Raw genomic sequence first — 18129 nt, forward strand, 5'->3', positions numbered from 1 at the left:
GGTCAATGACCTTTCGGGCCTCTGACAAAAGGTCATCGACCTGAAACGTTAACTCTGTTTCTCTCTCCGCAGATGCTACCTGACCTGCTGTGTATTGCCAGCATGTGCTGTTTTTATTTCAGATTCCCAGCATCTGCAGTATTTTGCTTTTGTATGAGGTGAATACGCTCTTACTAAGAAATACTTCAAGAGTCAATGACAAATTTCAGGCCGGGTTTGTAGATAGCCATGTTACTTAAGGGATTTATTGTCAGTTATTGGAGTTAGAAAGAGTAAAAGATTAAAAAAAAGAAATCTAGTTACAATAAGAGTTTGCGTCCACACATTGTCCCTAATCCAGTCCATCCATTGCATATTTTTTTGCTTGATATTCCTTCACTGAAATTTCCTCCCTATACCACTCCACCTCTGTTTTCTTCTTTAAGACCCTTCTTAAATCCCACCCCCTCCTAATATCGCCTTGGTTTCGATGCCTATTCTTTTCTGTGCCTCAGTGAAGCACCTTGGGATGTTTTTCTACGTGAAAGGTGCGGTATCAATGCAAGTTGTTGCTGCTGGTGTTCACAGAATCACAGAAACCCCACAGTGCAGATAGAGGCCATTTCGGCCCATCGAGCCTGCACCGACACATATCCCACCCGATCCCCGTAACCCCTACACCAACACATATCCCACCCTATCCCTGTAACCCCACGTATTTAATCCCCCTAACACTAAGGGTCAATTTATCATAGCCAATCAACCTAACCTGCACATCTTTGGACTGTGGGAGGAAACCGGAGCACCCGGAGAAAACCCACGCAAACACGGGGAGAATGTGCAAACTCCACACAGACAGTCGCCCGAGGCCGGATTCGAACCCGGGTCTCTGGTGCTGTGAGGCAACAGTGCTAACCACTATGCCACCGTGTTGTTGGCAGATGCGCAAGGCTTTACATTTCTGAGTCTTAAATTTCATTTGTCTGCCCAGTATTGTAGCCAATCTAAATCCTTCTACAAATCTTTAGCTGTATACCTTTGTCTCTGCCACTCCCTCTATTTGGTGTCTAGAAAGTTTGTGATAAAATAATAGAAAGGAAGGAAGGAAGGAAGATAAGAACATAAGAACATAAGAAACAGGAGCAGGAGTAGGCCATACGGCCCCTCGGGCCTGCTCCGCCATTTAATAGGATCATGGCTGATCCGAATCTAGACTCACGTCCACTTCCCTGCCCTCTCCCCATAACCCCTAATTCCCTTATCTGCTAGGAAACTGTCTATCTCTGTTTTAAATGTATTTAATGTTGCAGCTTCCACAGCTCTCTGGGGTAGCAAATTCCATAGATTCACTACCCTCTGAGTGAAGAAGTTTCTCCTCATCTCAGTTTTGAAAGGGCAGCCCCTTATTCTAAGATTATGCCCCCTAGTTCTAGTCTCATCCATCAGTGGAAACATCCTTACCGCATCCACCCGATCAAGCCCCCTCACAATCTTATATGTTTCGATAAGATCGCCTCTCATTCTTCTGAACTCCAATGAGTAGAGGCCCAACCTACTCAACCTTTCCTCATACGTCAACCCCCTCATCTTCGAAGTCAACCGAGTGAACCTTCTCTGAACCGCCTCGAGAGCAAGTATATCTTTTCTTAAATATGGAAACCAAAACTGCACGCAGTATTCCAGGTGTGGCCTCACCAATACCCTGTATAACGGCAGCAAGACTTCCCTGTTTTTATACTCCATCCCCCTTGTAATAAAAGCCAAGATTCCATTGGCCTTCCTGATCACCTGCTGCACCTGCATACTAACTTTTTGTGTTTCATGTACCAGGACCCCCAGATCCCTTTGTACTGTAGCACTTTGCAGTTTCTTTCCATTTAGATAATAACTTGCTCTTTGATTTTTTCTGCCAAAGTGCATAACCTCACACTTTCCAATATTATATTCCATCTGCCAAATCTCTGCCCACTCACTTAGCCTGTCTATGTCCTTTTGCAGGTTTTTTATGTCCTCCTCACTCACTGCTTTCCCTCCCATCTTTGTATCGTCGGCAAACTTGGATATGTTGCATTCGGTCCCTTCCTCCAAATCGTTAATATAGATTGTAAAGAGTTGGGGTCCCAGCACTGACCCCTGCGGAACACCACTAGTTACTGATTGCCAGCCCAAGAATGAACCATTTATCCCAACTCTCTGTTTTCTGTTAGATAGTCAATCTTCCACCCATGCCAGTATATTACCCCCAAACCCATGATTTTTTATCTTGATCAGTAATCTTTTGTGTGGAACCTTGTCAAATGCCTTTTGGAAGTCTAAATACACTACGTCCACTGGTTCACCTTTATCCACCCTGTATGTTACATCCTCAAAGAATTCGAGCAAATTTGTCAAACATGACTTCCCCTTCATAAAACCATGCTGACTCTGTCCTATTAAATTATGTTTATCCAAATGCTCTGTTACTGTTTCCTTAATAATGGACTCCAACATTTTGCCAACCGCAGATGTTAGGCTAACTGGTCTATAGTTTCCAGCTTTTTGTCTACTTCCCTCCTTAAATAAGGGTGTTACATTAGCAGTTTTCCAATCTGCCAGGACCTTTCCTGAGTCCAGGGAGTTTTGGAAAATAATCACCAATGCATCCACAATCCCTACTGCCACTTCTCTCAAGACTCTAGGATGTAGGCCATCAGGTCCGGGGGATTTATCCGCCTTAAGTCCCATTATTTTACCGAGTACCATCTCCTTAGTGATTTTAATCGTGTTTAGCTCCTCCCCCCCCCATTGCCCCCTGTTTGTCCAGTGTTGGGATATTTTTAGTGTCCTCTACTGTAAAGACTGATACAAAATATTTGTTCAGCGTCTTTGCCATCTCCATGTTCCCCACCACTAGTTTCCTGGTCCCATCCTCTAAGGGACCAACGTTCACTTTAGCCACCCTTTTTCTTTTTATATAGCTGTAGAAACTCTTGCTATCTGTTTTTATATTTTTTGCTAGTTTACTTTCATAATCTATCTTTCCTTTCTTAATTAATCTTTTATTTATTGTTTACTGGCTTTTAAATGCTTCCCAATCTTCTATCCTCCCACTAGATTTGGCTACTTTATATGCCCTTGTTTTCAGTCGGATACTATCCTTTATTACTTTACTAAGCCACGGATGGCTGTCTTTTCTTTTACTCCCCTTTTTCCTCAGTGGAATATATTTATCTTGAAAGATGTGAAATATCTCCTTGAATGTAGACCACTGCTCTTGTACCGTCTTATACTTTAATCTGTTTTCCCAGTCCACTTTAGTCAATTCTACTCTCATATCTTCATAGTCTCCTTTATTTAAGCTCAGTACGCTGGTTTGAGATCCAACTCTCTCACCCTCAAACTGAATTTGGAATTCAACCATATTATGGTCACTCATTCCAAGGGGATCCTTTACTAGGACATTTTTTATTAATCCTGTCTCATTACACAGGACCAGATCTAAGATTGCCTGCCCCCGGTTGGTTCAGTTACATACTGCTCAAGGAACCCATCCCTAATACACTCTATGAACTCTTCCTCAAGGCTGCCATGCCCAATTTGATTAGTCCAGTCAATATGAAAGTTAAAATCCCCCATGATTATAGCTGTTCCCTTATTACAACCCCCAACTATTTCCTGATTTATACTCCGACCAACAGAGTTGCAACTGTTAGGAGGCCTATAGACTATGCCCACTAGTGACTTTTTCCCCTTATTATTCCTTATCTCCACCCAAACTGTTTCACTATCCTGATCCTTTGACCCAATATCATTTCTGACTATTGCAGTGATTCCATCCTTTATTAACATAGCAACCCCACCTCCCTTTCCTTCCTGTCTGTCCTTCCTAATTGTCAAATACCCTTGTATGTTTAGTTCCCAGTCATGGTCATCTTGCAGCCATGTTTCCGTAATGGCCACCAGATCATACCCATGTGTATTTATTTGTACTGTCAACTTGTCTATTTTGTTACGAATGCTGAGTGCATTCAGATAAAGAACTTTCAAATATGTTTTCTGACAATTTATTCCTGCTTTTACCCCTTTTACTACTTTACCTTTATCGTTATACATTCTGTCCCTTCCTGACACGCTCTGGTTTTTAATTCCCCCACTGCTACCTTGCTCTATTGCCTTCTCCACTGTCATTTTTATTTTTCGCTCTCTTAAAACCTTCCCCCACTAATTAGTTTAAAGCCCTCTCAACAGCCCTAGTTATTCAATTCGCCAGGATTCTAGTCCCAGCACTGGCCAAGTGAAGTCCGTCCCAACGGAACAGCTCTCTCCTGTCCCAGTACTGATGCCAGTGTCCCAAGAAGCAAAACCCATGTCTCCCACACCAGTCTTTGAGCCACGCATTTAACTCTCTGATTTTATTTACCCTAGCCAAATTTGCACGTGGCTCAGGTAGTAATCCAGAGATTATTACCCTTGTAGTTCTGCTTTTTAATTTGGCCCCTAGCTGCTCAAACTCCCTCAGCAGAACCTCTTTCCTTGTCCTATCTATGTCGTTGGTACCAACATGGACCACGACAACGGGATCCTCCCCCTCCCACTCCAAATTTCTCTCCAGCCCAGAGGAGATGTCCTTAACCCTGGCACCGGGCAGGCAACACAGCCTTCGGGACTCTCGCTCTCGGCTGCAAAGAACCTAACGATACTATCCCCTACCACTACAACATTTCTTTTAACTCCCCCCACTTGAATGGCCCCCCGCTCCATGGTGCTGTGGCCAGGTTGCTCATCCTCCCCGCAGTCCCCGTTCCCATCCTCACAGGGAGTAAGAGCCTCAAACCTGTTGGACAAGAGCAAGGGCTGCGGCTCCTCCAACACTACCTCCTGGATCCCCGTACCTGCCTCACTTCTAGTCACACCATCCTGTCCCTGGCCATGGACTACATCTGAATTAATTAATCTAATTGGTGTGACTACCTTGTGATACACAGAGTCCAGGTAACTCTCCCCCTCCCTGATGTGTCTCAGTGTCTGAAGCTCGGACTCCAGCTCTTCAACACGGTGCCAGAATTCCTCGAGCAGCCAACACTTACTGCAAATGTGGTCACCGTGAGCATCAATGGTGTCCACCAGCTCCCACATATTGCAGCAGCAACACATCACCTGCTCTCCCATTCTATGTAATTAATTAAATTTATTAATATTATTTTTAAATACCCTCTGCCCCGATTCTAGATGATGAATATCACACCTTAGAAACTATAAACCACAGAGTTTAACTTTAAAAAGAGAGAAATACTCACCAACCAATCACTTACCTGCTTTCTGGTGACGTCACACTTCGATTATTTTTTACCTCTCTCCTTCCCTCTGAGTTCCGAGTTCGGAGATTAGTACGCCTTACCTGGTCTCTGGGAGCCTTTTATAGCCCCACACTGCCGCTCGAGTTTCCCGCCGACGCTCTGAGGCCTTACCTGGTCTCTGGGAGCCTTTTATAGCCCCACACTGCCGCTCGAGTTTCCCGCCGACGCTCTGAGGCCTTACCTGGTCTCTGGGAGCCTTTTATAGCCCCACACTGCCGCTCGAGTTTCCCGCCGACGCTCTGAGGCCTTACCTGGTCTCTGGGAGCCTTTTATAGCCCCGCTCTGCCGCTCGAGTTTCCCGCCGACGCTCTGAGGCCTTACCTGGTCTCTGGGAGCCTTTTATAGCCCCGCTCTGCCGCTCAAGTTTCCCGCCGACGCTAGGAAGGAAAGAAGACTTGCATTTCTATAGCGCCTTTCACACCTCAGAGCATCCCAAAGCACTTTACAGCCAATGAAGTACTTTTCTTGTGCAATCACTGTTGTAATGTAGGAAATGCAGCAGCCAATTTTCACACAGGAAGCTCCCACAAACAACAATGTGATAGTGACCAGATAATCTGCTTTTAGTGATGTTCGTTGAGGGATAAATATTAGCCAGGATGCCGGGGAGAACTCCCCTGCTCTTCTTCGAAATAGTGCCATGGGATCTTTTACATCCGCCTAAGAAGGCAGATGGGGCCTCAGTTTAAAGTCTCTTCCAAAAGACGGCACCTCCGACAGTGCTGCACTCCCTCAGTACTGCACTGGAGTGCCAGCCTAGGTTTTTGTGCTCATGTCTCTGGAGTGGGACTTGACCCCACAACTTTCTGACTCAGAGGTGAGAGTGCTACCCACTTACATGACATCCATTAAGACATTTCCGAAAGAGATGATAAGGAACTACATAAATTCAAGCCATTCATTCATTCTTCAATTATCATCAGTTGAACAAAACATGGGAATGTACTATTGCTGAAATTAAAAAAAAACTATGTTACAACGAGATCACCAGTGCATGAATTGATCATTTGGTAAACTTGATTTCCGTGAGAATTTGTCTGTCACAGATGTTTAAATACTAACATCTGAATACCATCGGAACTCTCTCTCTCGAGCTACAGTCAGATCTAACACAGTGTCAAAGGACTTGGCCTTTCACTGTCCCGGCATTGCAAAGGAGTGAACTGGCATTGATGTGGGGAATTTCAGAAAATGACTCATGGGAGATTTTGTAGAACTAGAGGCAAACACAAAAAAATGTTGGACGTTAAATTTGAATTAAGTGACAATTTGCAAAAAGTGAGACAACGGTGTTTGAAAGGAGCACTATCTGGTTTACAATGCAGAAAATTACTGCTGGCAATATGAGTAGGGAACATGGAACACATTCATATATATTCCCCTGTCTGCCAGTTTAATCCAGGTGTTTTTGTAAGCAGGTTAAGGTCACCGTATTGGACAGAGCAGAGCCACACAAACATATTGAGTGTGTGCCTGCTAATATAGTCAAGAGGAATTCCTAGGCTGTGATGTAAAGACACTGTCCACTTGGTAATAATTGCAGCAACAACTGGCAAGTCTACCACAATCCTTTCAATCATGCTACTTTTGCATTTTAACTGCAATCGCTATATGCGTCGTGGCTCAGTGGGTAGCACCCTCGTCTCTGAGTCAGAAGGTTGTAGGTACAAGACTCCAGAGACTTGAGTAAAAAAAATCTAGGCTGACACTCCCAGTGCAGTGCTGAGGGAGTGCTGCTCCGCCAGAAGTGCCGTCTTTCGGATGAGACGTTAAACCGAGGCCCCGTATACCCCCTCAGGTGGACATAAAAGATCCTATGGCGCTATTTCGAAGAAGTGCAGGGGAGTTTATCCCCAGTGCCTTGGCCAATATTTATCACTCAATCAACATCACTAAAACAGATTATCTGGTCATTATCACATTGCTGTTTGTGGGAGCTTGCTGTGTGTAAATTGGTTGCTGCATTTCCTACATTACAACAGTGACCCACACTTCAAAAAGTACTTCATTGGCTGTAAAGCGCTTTGGGACGTCCGGTGGTCATGAAAGGCGCTATATAAATGCAAGTCTTTTCTTTTTAATGGAAGCTCCTACATAAAAATGGTTCCGTTAAGCAATGCAGCACATTGTTGCTGCCAGGAATTGTGCTGAGTGCTAAGTTTGCAGGTTGATTCTTGGGACTTCATACAAAGCGAGTTCTTGATCACAGCCAGACCATTCTCCTATGAAGGCTGGATACGTCTCGAGAGAGAGAGAGAGAGAGGAAAACACAAATCAAATGGCAAGCTGCCCTGAGCTACTTTTGCACATCTAGCAGCGGGATCAGGAATGGCTGCTCGCAGAAAGCTGTGAGCAGGTCGCCTGTTTGCCCCCTTGCCTTCGGTGTGCGTGTGAGAGAGGGGGAGGTGGAGCGGGAGTGATCCTTAAAGGCAGAAATAAATCCCCTGTTTAAAAAAATCTTAAGAGTAGGGCCTCATGAGAAGGAGTTATTGTTTGCTGATGTCTCGCATACTTCGGACGTGATAACGCGTTACTGTTGGTTATGGCGAAGGCTGTTGGGAGCGGTTATCAAAACTCTTCACATCTCCTTTCTCTCCCCAGCAAGCCCCCATTTCAAATTTATGCAACTTCCCTAAGCCTTGCCTGCCAAAGGCCTCCCAGTGTTAATGATTCTTGCAATGAATGTCAAGATGATTTAAATTGATGAGGTCATAAAGTGTTAGCTACAGTGTGTACTTTCAGGCAATTAATCAGCGACAGCAGCAAGGGTGACTTTGTTGTGTGAGGGCCTGTTAGGGGTCTTAGTCAAATATACACAGAGGCATAAATTTGCCAGTATCTGACAGCTATAGGATGGAGACAGTTACCAGGGTGACTCATTTCCAGCTTTAGAATTACTGAAATTGTCAAGTAATAAGATATATATTCAATTTGGCACTTTAGGCATCAGTCAAACTATGTATACTTTAACACACCAGAGCACAAGTTGTAGACGAGGTACCTTTATCTACAGCTCAATGTTTTCAAGGGGAGACTGGATAGGCACTCGAGGGAAATAAACTTGCAGGGTTACGGGGATAGAGCGGGGAGGAATGGGACTGACTGGATCGCTCCACAGAGAGCCGGCACGGACTCGATGGGCTGCATGGCCTCCTTCTGTGCCGTTATGACTCTATGGGGGAGAAATTCGGTATCGCCCTGTTTGGGGCGCAATTATCAGCCGGGCACAAAGTTTAGCGCCTGGCGCTAATTATTGCCTCCGACTGCAAATTTGGCTTCTATTGCCCCTGGAGATGATTGGAGCGCTAAATCAGGTGCTACACACCTCTCTTAAGGTGCTAACGCCGAGGAGCGAGGTGCTACCTCAGAGCGCTGGCGAAGCTCAGGTGATGTCAGTCAGCAATAGAACACAGACAACAGAAAATGCTGGAAAAACTCAGCAGGCCAGGCAACATCTGTGGAGAGAGTCCTGACAAAGGGTTTCGACCTGAAATGTTGACTATTTCTCTCTCCATGGATGTTGCCTGGCCTGCTGAGTTTTTCCAGCATTTTCTGTTGTTATTTTGGATTTCCAGCATCCACAATATTTTGCTATGTAACACAGACACACTGGTGCTGGCCAGTTCTTAAAGGGGAGGGTTGATCTTGCTCTCCATCCACACCCTGCTCATTGCAGCCTTGAATCTCAGCCTGGAGAGACCTGTACATCAAATCTGCTGGAAAGAACAATGGAGAGGCCCAGGGAAAGAGCTCAGAGTGCAGCCCCCATAGTCTCTTCTAAATTGGTGTAAGGAAGGTCAAATCAAAATGAACCTGCAAAGTGCTGCTCAGTACCCAAAACTCCTTCACACAGCATTGAATCTCTCCAGAAGTCTCTCTCTCTCTCTCAGAATATGTGGTGCAAAAATGTCACCAACAAAAAAAGGCAGGAAGCCTTTAAATAGCGCTCTCCCAGTCCCTTCCCGACTGCAAAACGCTCCCCTCAACCTGTCATTGCTAGCGGCAGGCAAGACGGGGCGCCACTCAATATCCGGTCCGGGGCGCTACCGGGGCGTCGCACGCTCGACTGACGTCACGATCTGCCAACGCTAACGGGAGGCACAAAGCAACCAAATTTTTCCCCCCCATGACTCTAGTGAATATTCGAACAAGAACAGCTTGGAAGACGTTTTAAAACAAAGGGTAAGTGCGGCCCCTAGTTTAATAACTGTGGCAGGAAATTGCAACAGTGCGTTATGAATTTGGAGCAGTGTGATAATGAGGTGTTGTTTCATCTCATTCATTGGTTTGTGAGCTCCAGTGAATATTGGACAGATTAGGATGGCTGATCCATTTTTTTTTAAATATGTCCCTCTGCCAAAGCATCGGATGGCCTGTCCATCTCATCCAGTAGTTTCGGAAATGCAACACACACACACACACACACCAGATGCAGTTTAATGTGGATAAGTGTGAAGTGATGCACTTTGAGAGAATCAACACAGAGAGGCAGTATAATCTAAATGGCACTATTTTGAAGAGCAGAGGGACCTGGGGCTGCATCTTCACAAGTCTTTGAAGTTGATAACGCGGTTAAGAAAGCGTATGGGATGCTTGGCTTTGTAAATAGGGGCATTGAATACAAAGATAAGAAAGTCATGCTAAACCTTTATAAATGGCTGGTTCGGCCCTCAGCTGGAGTACAGTGTTCAATTCTGGGCACCACACTTTAGGAAGAGTGCACTAGCTGAAAGGGCGGTGGAATCAGACGCCACAGGAACTTCCAAAAGGCAGCTGGACATGTACTGGAGGAGGACTCATTTGCAGAGTTACGGGGACAAAGCTGGGGAGTGGGACTAAATTGGACAGCTCCGGCACAGAGCCGGCACAGGCACGACAGGCCGAATGGCCTCCTTCTGTGCTGTAAGATTCAATGCGTACCAAGCTTAAAAAAAAATAATTGTGGTAAACAGACGCTGGAGAAACGCATTAAGCCTGATTTTTTTTAATATATTGGTAATGGGATATCCAGTTCATACTTGTGAGCCAAATAAACATGGCAACATACTTTCTTATCTGGTATCCCACTTAGAACATGTATCGTTTTTATAAAGAATTTCTTAGTGATAGTTTGTTCTCACTCTTGTAAACAACATGCATCAGCTGAGCGTTTCCAGGTCACAATTTAAATCGTCCTGGAGCGGTGTTGAAGTTCTCTCTAGTCTTCCACTACGCCACCCCTTGATCGTAACTTTGGCAGAGTGGCTCCTAACCCATCAGTAGAGTTTTTTCCATTTTCTTTCACAATTTTTCCCCCAACTAAAACTGCCCCGTAATTCGCCGCAAATTGGCGTTTCCTCTCCTAGTGAGGATGGTTAGTGTGGGAAATGGGGAAATCCCTACACTGGTGCAGGAGGAGGCGCTCTTCACAGTTTGGAGGCCAAGGCACATTGCGGAACAGAGTCTTCTTCTTAGGCAGTGCCTCGGAACCGAGGACGACTTGCTTCCACATTAAAAATGAGTTCGCAGGTGACTGATGAGTCCAATGCGGGACCTACAGTCTCTGTCACAGGTGGGGCAGACGGTGGGTGGGTGGGGTGCTTGGGTTGACATGCGCTCCTTGCGCTTGGCTTCCGCTTGCTCCCAGCAAAGAGACTCGAGGTGTTCGGCACTTTCCCGGATGCTTCTTTGTGCGGTCTTGGGCCAGGGATTCCCAGGTGTTGGTGGGGATGTTACACTTTTTCAAGGAGGCTTTGAGGGTGTCCTTGAAGCGTTTCCTCTGCCCACCTGGGGCTATCTTGCCGTGCCGGAGCTCCGAGCGCTTATTTTGGGAGTCTCGTATCGGGCATGCGGACAATGTGACCTGTCCATCGGAGCTGATCGAGCGTGGTCAAAGCTTCGATGCTAGCCTGAGCAAGAACACGGACATTGGTGCGCCTATCCTGCCAATGGATTTGCAGGATCTTGCGGAGGCAGCGTTGGTGGTATCTCTCCAGTGCTTTGAGGTACCTGCTGTACATGGTCCATGTCTCTGAGGCATACAGCAGGGCGGGTATCACTGCTGCTCTGTAGACCATGAGCTTAGTGCCGGGTTGGAGGTCCTGGTCTTCAAACACTCTCTTCCTCAGGCGACCAAAGGCTGCACTGGCACACTGAAGGCGGTGTTGGACTTCGTCTTCGACATCTGCCCTTGTTGACAGTAGGCTCCCGAGGTATGGAAAGTGGTCCACGTTGTCCAAGGCCTCGTCATGGATTTTGATAATCGGGGGGCAGTACTGTGTGGCGGGCACAGGTTGGTAGAGGACCTTTGTCTTACGGATGTTTAGTGTAATGCCTATGCTCCTGTACGCTTCGGTGAAGGTGTTGACAATAGTTTGGAGTTCGACCTCCGAGTGAGCGCAGACACAAGCGTCGTCTGCATACTGTAACTCGACAACAGTGGGACCTTCACTCACACGCGGCCTACGATGGCAGTGGATGCCCAAAGTAGAAACATATTCTAAATACAAAAGGCAAAATACTGCGGCAATCTGAACTATAAACAGCAAATGCTGGAAATACTCAATGGGTCAGGCAGCATCTGACCTGCTGAGTATCTCCAGCATTTTCTGTTTAGAAACATATTCTATTCCCCTGCTCTGACATTACTCACCATGATGAGCGTCAACAAAATGTTTAAACTTCACCAAAAATTGAAAATCCTTTATATCAGTAACTGGATAGTAAGCAAGTGCTTTTCTCTCTGTTGTATATTTAGAGAAAATAATCATTAAGCAATTCTACTATTTTCCCTCCATCTACAGTTGTTCCAATGCTTTAGAGTTCCAGGGGGGTAAATTGGCTCACGCACCCTTTGGGGCGATAACTTTGCTATTCTTAGCGCCCCGAAAATGTTAGCGCTCCCGTGCCTGAAATTCAATGGTAGCGCCCCAAGCAGGAGGCGGGGCGCTACTGGGCGCGCTCCCCCACCCCCTTGGGGCGCTCCCATGGAATATCGCGGCACTACGTGCAATAGTGTCACGTGCGCCGGCACATCGCGCCGCGGTACTGCAGGCCTCCCGCCCCTGATTAAAGGGGAGGGGACTAGCGCAGGGCACACCGGGGCCCAGGGGAGTGGGGTGCTGGGAAAAGAGCCCGGCACTCATGAGGAGCGCCGGGCTGACCGATCGCGGCCGGCGCCCCGCAGTAAGAAGCCAGAGAGGGCAGGTGCTGGCAGGCGGCCCAAAAAAAATGGCCGCCCGGCACCTGCCCTTTAATTATCGCCGCCCCGGCCGCAAAGACACCACCCTGACCCTGTGAGACATAGCGTCCGGCGATAGGTTAGGAGGCGCATGTCAAGTTTGCGGCCGGGGCGCTGCGCATGGCGATGACGTCATCACTGGAGGTGCAGCGCCGCGGCATGCTACCGCCGCGGCTAACCTCCCGCTAAATATCACGGGATGTGTGAGCGGCACCGTGCCCAGGCGCTAGTTGCTTTGCGCCCCAAGGGGGCACTAACAGGAGGCACAAAGCAACCGAATCTCCCCCCCCCACTAATCTCTAACTATTATGATACTGAAACCATGTTTTTTTATTATATTTAATGGACTAGATTTTTTGTCTAGTCAGTGAGAAAAAAAATCAACATTCTTTGCTATGTTCAAGTCTTTCCACCTTATCTCTGTAACCTCCTCCAGCCCTACAACCTTCCGAGATCTCTAATTCTGGCCTCATGTGCAGCAGTGCCTTCAGCTGCCTAGCCCCATGCCATGAAATTCCCTCCCTAAACCTCTCTGCCTCTGTTCCTTTAAGCCGCTACTTAAAACCTACCTCTTTGACCCAAGCACTTGCTCACCTGTCCGAATGTCTCCTTAAGTGACTCGGTTTCACATTGTGTCTGATTACTCTCCTGTGCAGCGCCTTGGGATGTTTTACTCCATGAAAGGCGCTATATAAATACACGTTGTTGTTCAGGTTTCTTTTACAAAGTTTATTTTTGCATTTTCCCCTCCAAAGTTCTCCCCTCCCCTTTTTTTCATGCAGGCTTCGATTAGATTCTTTTTCTTTCCTTGTTTCCAATTTTAGTTTATGACGGAAAGGATAAGGGGTAAGCCATTTAGGACAGAGATGAGGAGGAACCAGGGGTCACAGTCTAAGGATAAGGGGTAAGCCATTTAGGGCAGAGATGAGGAGGAACCAGGGGTCACAGTCTAAGGATAAGGGGTAAGCCATTTAGGGCAGAGATGAGGAGGAATTTCTTCGCCCAGAGAGTGGTGAACCTGTGGAATTCTCTACCACAGAAGGCAGTAGAGGCCAATTCATTAAATATATTCAAGAAGGAGATGGATATATTTTTTTAAGGCTAAAGGGATCAAGGGATATGGGGAGAAGGCAGGGACAGGGGACTGAATTTGGATGATCAGCCATGATCTCATTAAATGGCGGAGCAGGCTCGAGGGGCCGAATGGCCTACTCCTGCTCCTATCTTCTATGTTTCTATGTTTCTCTGAAAAATTCTCGATTTTTCCTTTCAGAACGGCAAGCCGTGTGCTGGTGTTGCCCAACGGGACCTTATCAATCGAATCCATCACGGAGAGGGACGCAGGGGACTACGTGTGCGTCGCCCGAAACAAGGTTGGGGACGACTTGATGTCGCTGAAAATCGACGTGTCCATGAAGCCGGCACTGATTGAACACAAGCAATCCGTTCACAAGCACGTTTCGTACGGAGGTGATCTTCAAGTGGACTGCAAGGCTTCCGGATCTCCCAAGCCCGAGATCTCCTGGAGCTTGCCCGACGGGACAATGGTCAACAACGTGTTGCAGGCCGACGACAGCGGCACCAGGACTCGCAGGTACGTCGTGTTTGGCAACGGGACTCTCTACTACAATAAAGTGGGGATGGCCGAGGAAGGGGACTATACGTGTTATGCACAAAACACCCTGGGCAAGGACGAGATGAAAGTTCGTGTGACGGTCGTGACAGCGGCGCCGCGTATAAAGAAACCGTACAAGGCATTCCTGAAGGTAAAAATCGGAGACTTTGCAATGTTTGACTGCCAGGCTGTGGGAAAGCCATTGCCAAAGATATTATGGATGCTGCCGACAAATGAAATAATATCATTCTCCAAGAATCGCTATCACTTGCATTCCAATGGTTCCTTGTTAATCAAAAACGCCCGGCCCTCCGACACTGGGGAGTACATGTGCATTGCTCGCAACCCTGGTGGCGATGACACAGATCTCTTCCATCTGGACGTAGCCTCAATACCACCGCTCATAAACGGTTTGTACAGGAATAAGACGGTCATCAAGGATTTCGCGGTGAGGCACACGCGGAAACAGATTGACTGTCGGGCCGAGGGGATGCCCAGACCTCACATCATGTGGATTATGCCGGATAACATTTTACTAAACGCCCCCTACTATGGCAGCAGGATTGTGGTCCACTTGAATGGCACTTTGGAAATCCGCAACGTAAGGGCTTCTGACAAAGCCGAGTTCATCTGTGTGGCCCGCAACACTGCCGGGGAAGCCATTTTGGTAGTCAACCTAGAGGTCACCCAAATGCTGAGGAGGCCCATGTTCAAGAATCCATTCAATCAGAAAATTATTGCAAACGGCGAGTCAACCGCCGTCCTGAACTGCTCAGCTGATGGCTACCCACCTCCACAGATTATCTGGGTTCTTCCCAATGGGACACGGTTCACTGCCAGGCACAAGACGGCCCGCTACCAAACAGGAAGCAACGGCACCTTTCTTATTCACAAGCCGACCACGGCGGATGCAGGCAAGTACCGATGTGCGGCTCGGAATAAAATCGGGTACATCGAGAAACTAATCATCTTGGAGGTTGGCCAGAAACCCATCATACGCCCTCAGCCATTAGGATTAGTACGAAGTATGAGTGGAGATGCTTTGCATCTTCATTGCTCTGCCAGTGGCAATCCAATGCCAAAAATTGTATGGACCGTACCAAGTGGCTATGTCCTCGATCGGCCTCAGATCAATGCAAGGTATATCCTGTTTGAAAATGGGACTTTGATCATTAGGGAAACGAGTGTACGTGATAGAGGCAATTATATTTGCAAAGCGCACAATAATGCCGGTGACGCCTCCATAATAATACCGGTGGTCATCATAGCCTACTCGCCTCGTATAACCAACGGACCTCCCAAATCTGTTCACGCAATGGCTGGCTCACCCGTTCAACTCAACTGCATGGCGATTGGAATTCCCAAGCCAGAAATCGTGTGGGAACTGCCTAACCACAAGGTGCTTTCAACGTACGCCAAGGGGCGGCCCACCGGAAGCGAGCTCCTGCACCCGCAGGGGACATTGGTCATTCAACGGCTAACTGCTCAGGATTCAGGGATGTACAAGTGCACAGCCAAGAGCCAGCTGGGCAGTGACTCCCGAGTAACATATATTCAGGTCGTCTGAAGCGACTGCTCTTCATAAAATGAAGTCTTGCATTCATCTATTCTTATATTCATTTTTGAATATATATATATATATATATACATTTTTTACAGAGATTAATATTAACCTTCTGTGTTGAAAATAAAATCTATGGGCTGATTCATTCCAGCCACGGAGGAAATATTTTATTTCCCGGATGATTAAAAGAAATAAATGCAATTTTAAGCTAACCCTGCTGTCAGTAAACTGACAGGATCGGGGGCAACGCTGGTTTTACAGCTCGCCCATTGAAGTCAACGAAGGGCAATATTGGGCGGGGAGTTAAACCGGCGCTCCACCCTATCCCGTCGTGTTCCACCCAGTGTGTTAGGTTAAAATTAACCCCCCCCCCCCCCCATACAGACTGGACAGAGAGAACACTCTTCATATTATCAAATGTAACAACAGCTTATAAAGGCACGGCAGGGTTGGTTGCCAACACGTGAAAACCTCGGATCGGTTCCTCACCGCGTTTTTGTTTCGCTGTCTGAAAAAGCACCAAGTTTCTAAGTTGTAGAGCGTGGTGAAAATCGTGTACTGGAATATTTCACGTAATAATTTATTCTGTGCTTCTTTGACATTTGACATTGAGCTCTTGCCCTGCATAAAAGCTCTGTCCAATTGGTGTAAGAGATGTGGCAAAGTTCACCACCAGTAGAACATGCGAGATGTTAACACCCTCCTAATAGCTTTTACATGCAGGAAGAAAGAATTCGCACTGTGACCCGCTGTCTAAGTATTCATCTGCTTTTTTTTTTGCATAGCCCCTTGCTTTATCCCCATCATTTAACATCTAACGTTGCGAGTCAAGGATTACCAAAGGTCAGATGTAATATAATTGCTCTTTACTTTCAATTTTTGAAAAAAGATAATAAAAGTTTTTTTTAAATAACGACATGTTATTTGGTGCTGTGATTACATGCAGGACACATACTGCATCGATTTGGGGCTTATGTTACCGGTGACTGCTTTCTCTATCTGGATTCTCAGCCCTTGCTTCTCTCCGAGTGCGCACTTTCCCTAAAAGCTTCTGTGAAGCATTCCCAGCACGGACATGAAGGGCCGAATGGCCTCCTTCTGTGCCGTAAACTTCTATGATTCTAGGATAAAGTGGGACTTTCTTCACCAGCCAACACATTGGCATCATGCACTGATAGATCAAGTGCATCACAAGATTTTTTTTTTCTGTGTTTATTTAGCTTCCAGCTATGTAAGCAAGGCACATTTTATTTGATACAGGGTTTGATGTCTCTCATCACACTGCGGTGCTATAAATTGCAGCAAAGTATAAAATGTATGGTTGTCATGCTAATTTCAAAATGGCACCACTATTCAAAATGGTGGCACGTTCATATTTGGATAGTGGAAGGAAAGACATCCAAAATTATTTATGGATGGCGGATTAATAAGTGGCCCCTCCTACCCAATATTTCTGAAGATTTATATTTAATACAAGCAAATGCTAATGATGCGGGGAGATCCAGGTGAAAACAATCACACCCTGCCAAACACAATGGCCCGTAATTTCCGACAGGAGGCTTCCTGCGTGCAGATGCCTCCTATCGGAAAATAATCTACGAACTTACCTGCGGGCTCCCAAGGTGCGGACACTTCCGCTCCTGGGCCTCTCCACAGTCGAAATGCGCACAGGGCCAGGTATCCCCAGGGGCGCAAGCGGTTCGCAAGCGTCCCTGGGAATCACGTGGGCCATGGGGAGCCAACAGGAGAAGGAAATCTCCCTTCATACTTTTGATAGACCTGTCAAATACATGAATGGAGATCACCCCAAAAAGACACTAAAACCATTAAATAATTTTTTAAAAAACCATCACGTTTTTAAAATGAGTTAAAATTACATTAAATTAAATATTTTAAACAAACATTTAATTTTTTGAAAAAAGTAATTAAAGTTTTTTACGGGGCTAAAAATAAACTTAGCTTTTTTAAAATTATTTTTTAATTAAAAATGAGTGAAAAAGAATTTTTTTAAAAACTTTTACCAGGCGTATGATTTCTAAGGGTTTTCAGCGGGCGGAGGTTCTGCAGAAAGCGGAACTCTCCCCCCCCGCAGAGGCCCTTCTCCAGGGCAGGCGTCCGATCTGTCTAGAGCGTTTTGGACAGATCGGAAATGGCCGTTTTTTCAGCGCCGCATGCCTGAAGCCAGCATTTCCCGAGGTCCCTACGAGTGTGTACACAGCCCATACCCACCCGTAGGCATCGGGAAATACGGGCCAATGAATATGATCACGGTGAGCCTCCTGTACCCTTCTGGTACCTTCGAGACGCTCAGTGGAGTGACGATGGGTGTAAGTCACTCAAACCAAGGTACTGGCTGCAATCCTCCTCCCACAGTCTGCCAGTTTCCGGGTGGGACTTGGGGGGGAGGAAGAGGAGA

The 18129-nt window shown here is 46.5% G+C and overlaps 1 protein-coding gene across 1 annotated transcript in view; it reads left to right on the forward strand.

Moving 5' to 3' along the window:
* Positions 1 to 16627, forward strand: part of igsf10 (immunoglobulin superfamily, member 10) — a 38050-nt gene extending 21423 nt beyond the window's left edge. The window contains exon 7 of the mRNA XM_085989792.1: positions 13808 to 16627. Coding sequence (XP_085845918.1) covers positions 13808 to 15716 — 1909 coding nt within the window. The 3' untranslated portion in view covers positions 15717 to 16627. The remainder of the gene's footprint in view (positions 1 to 13807) is intronic.
* The last annotated feature ends 1502 nt before the right edge of the window (positions 16628 to 18129 follow it).

Source organism: Somniosus microcephalus, chromosome 6 (genome assembly GCF_052327205.1).
Source record: "Somniosus microcephalus isolate GS21.2 chromosome 6, FLI_Smic_1.0, whole genome shotgun sequence".
In the NCBI taxonomy this organism is placed as follows: Eukaryota; Metazoa; Chordata; class Chondrichthyes; order Squaliformes; family Somniosidae; genus Somniosus; species Somniosus microcephalus.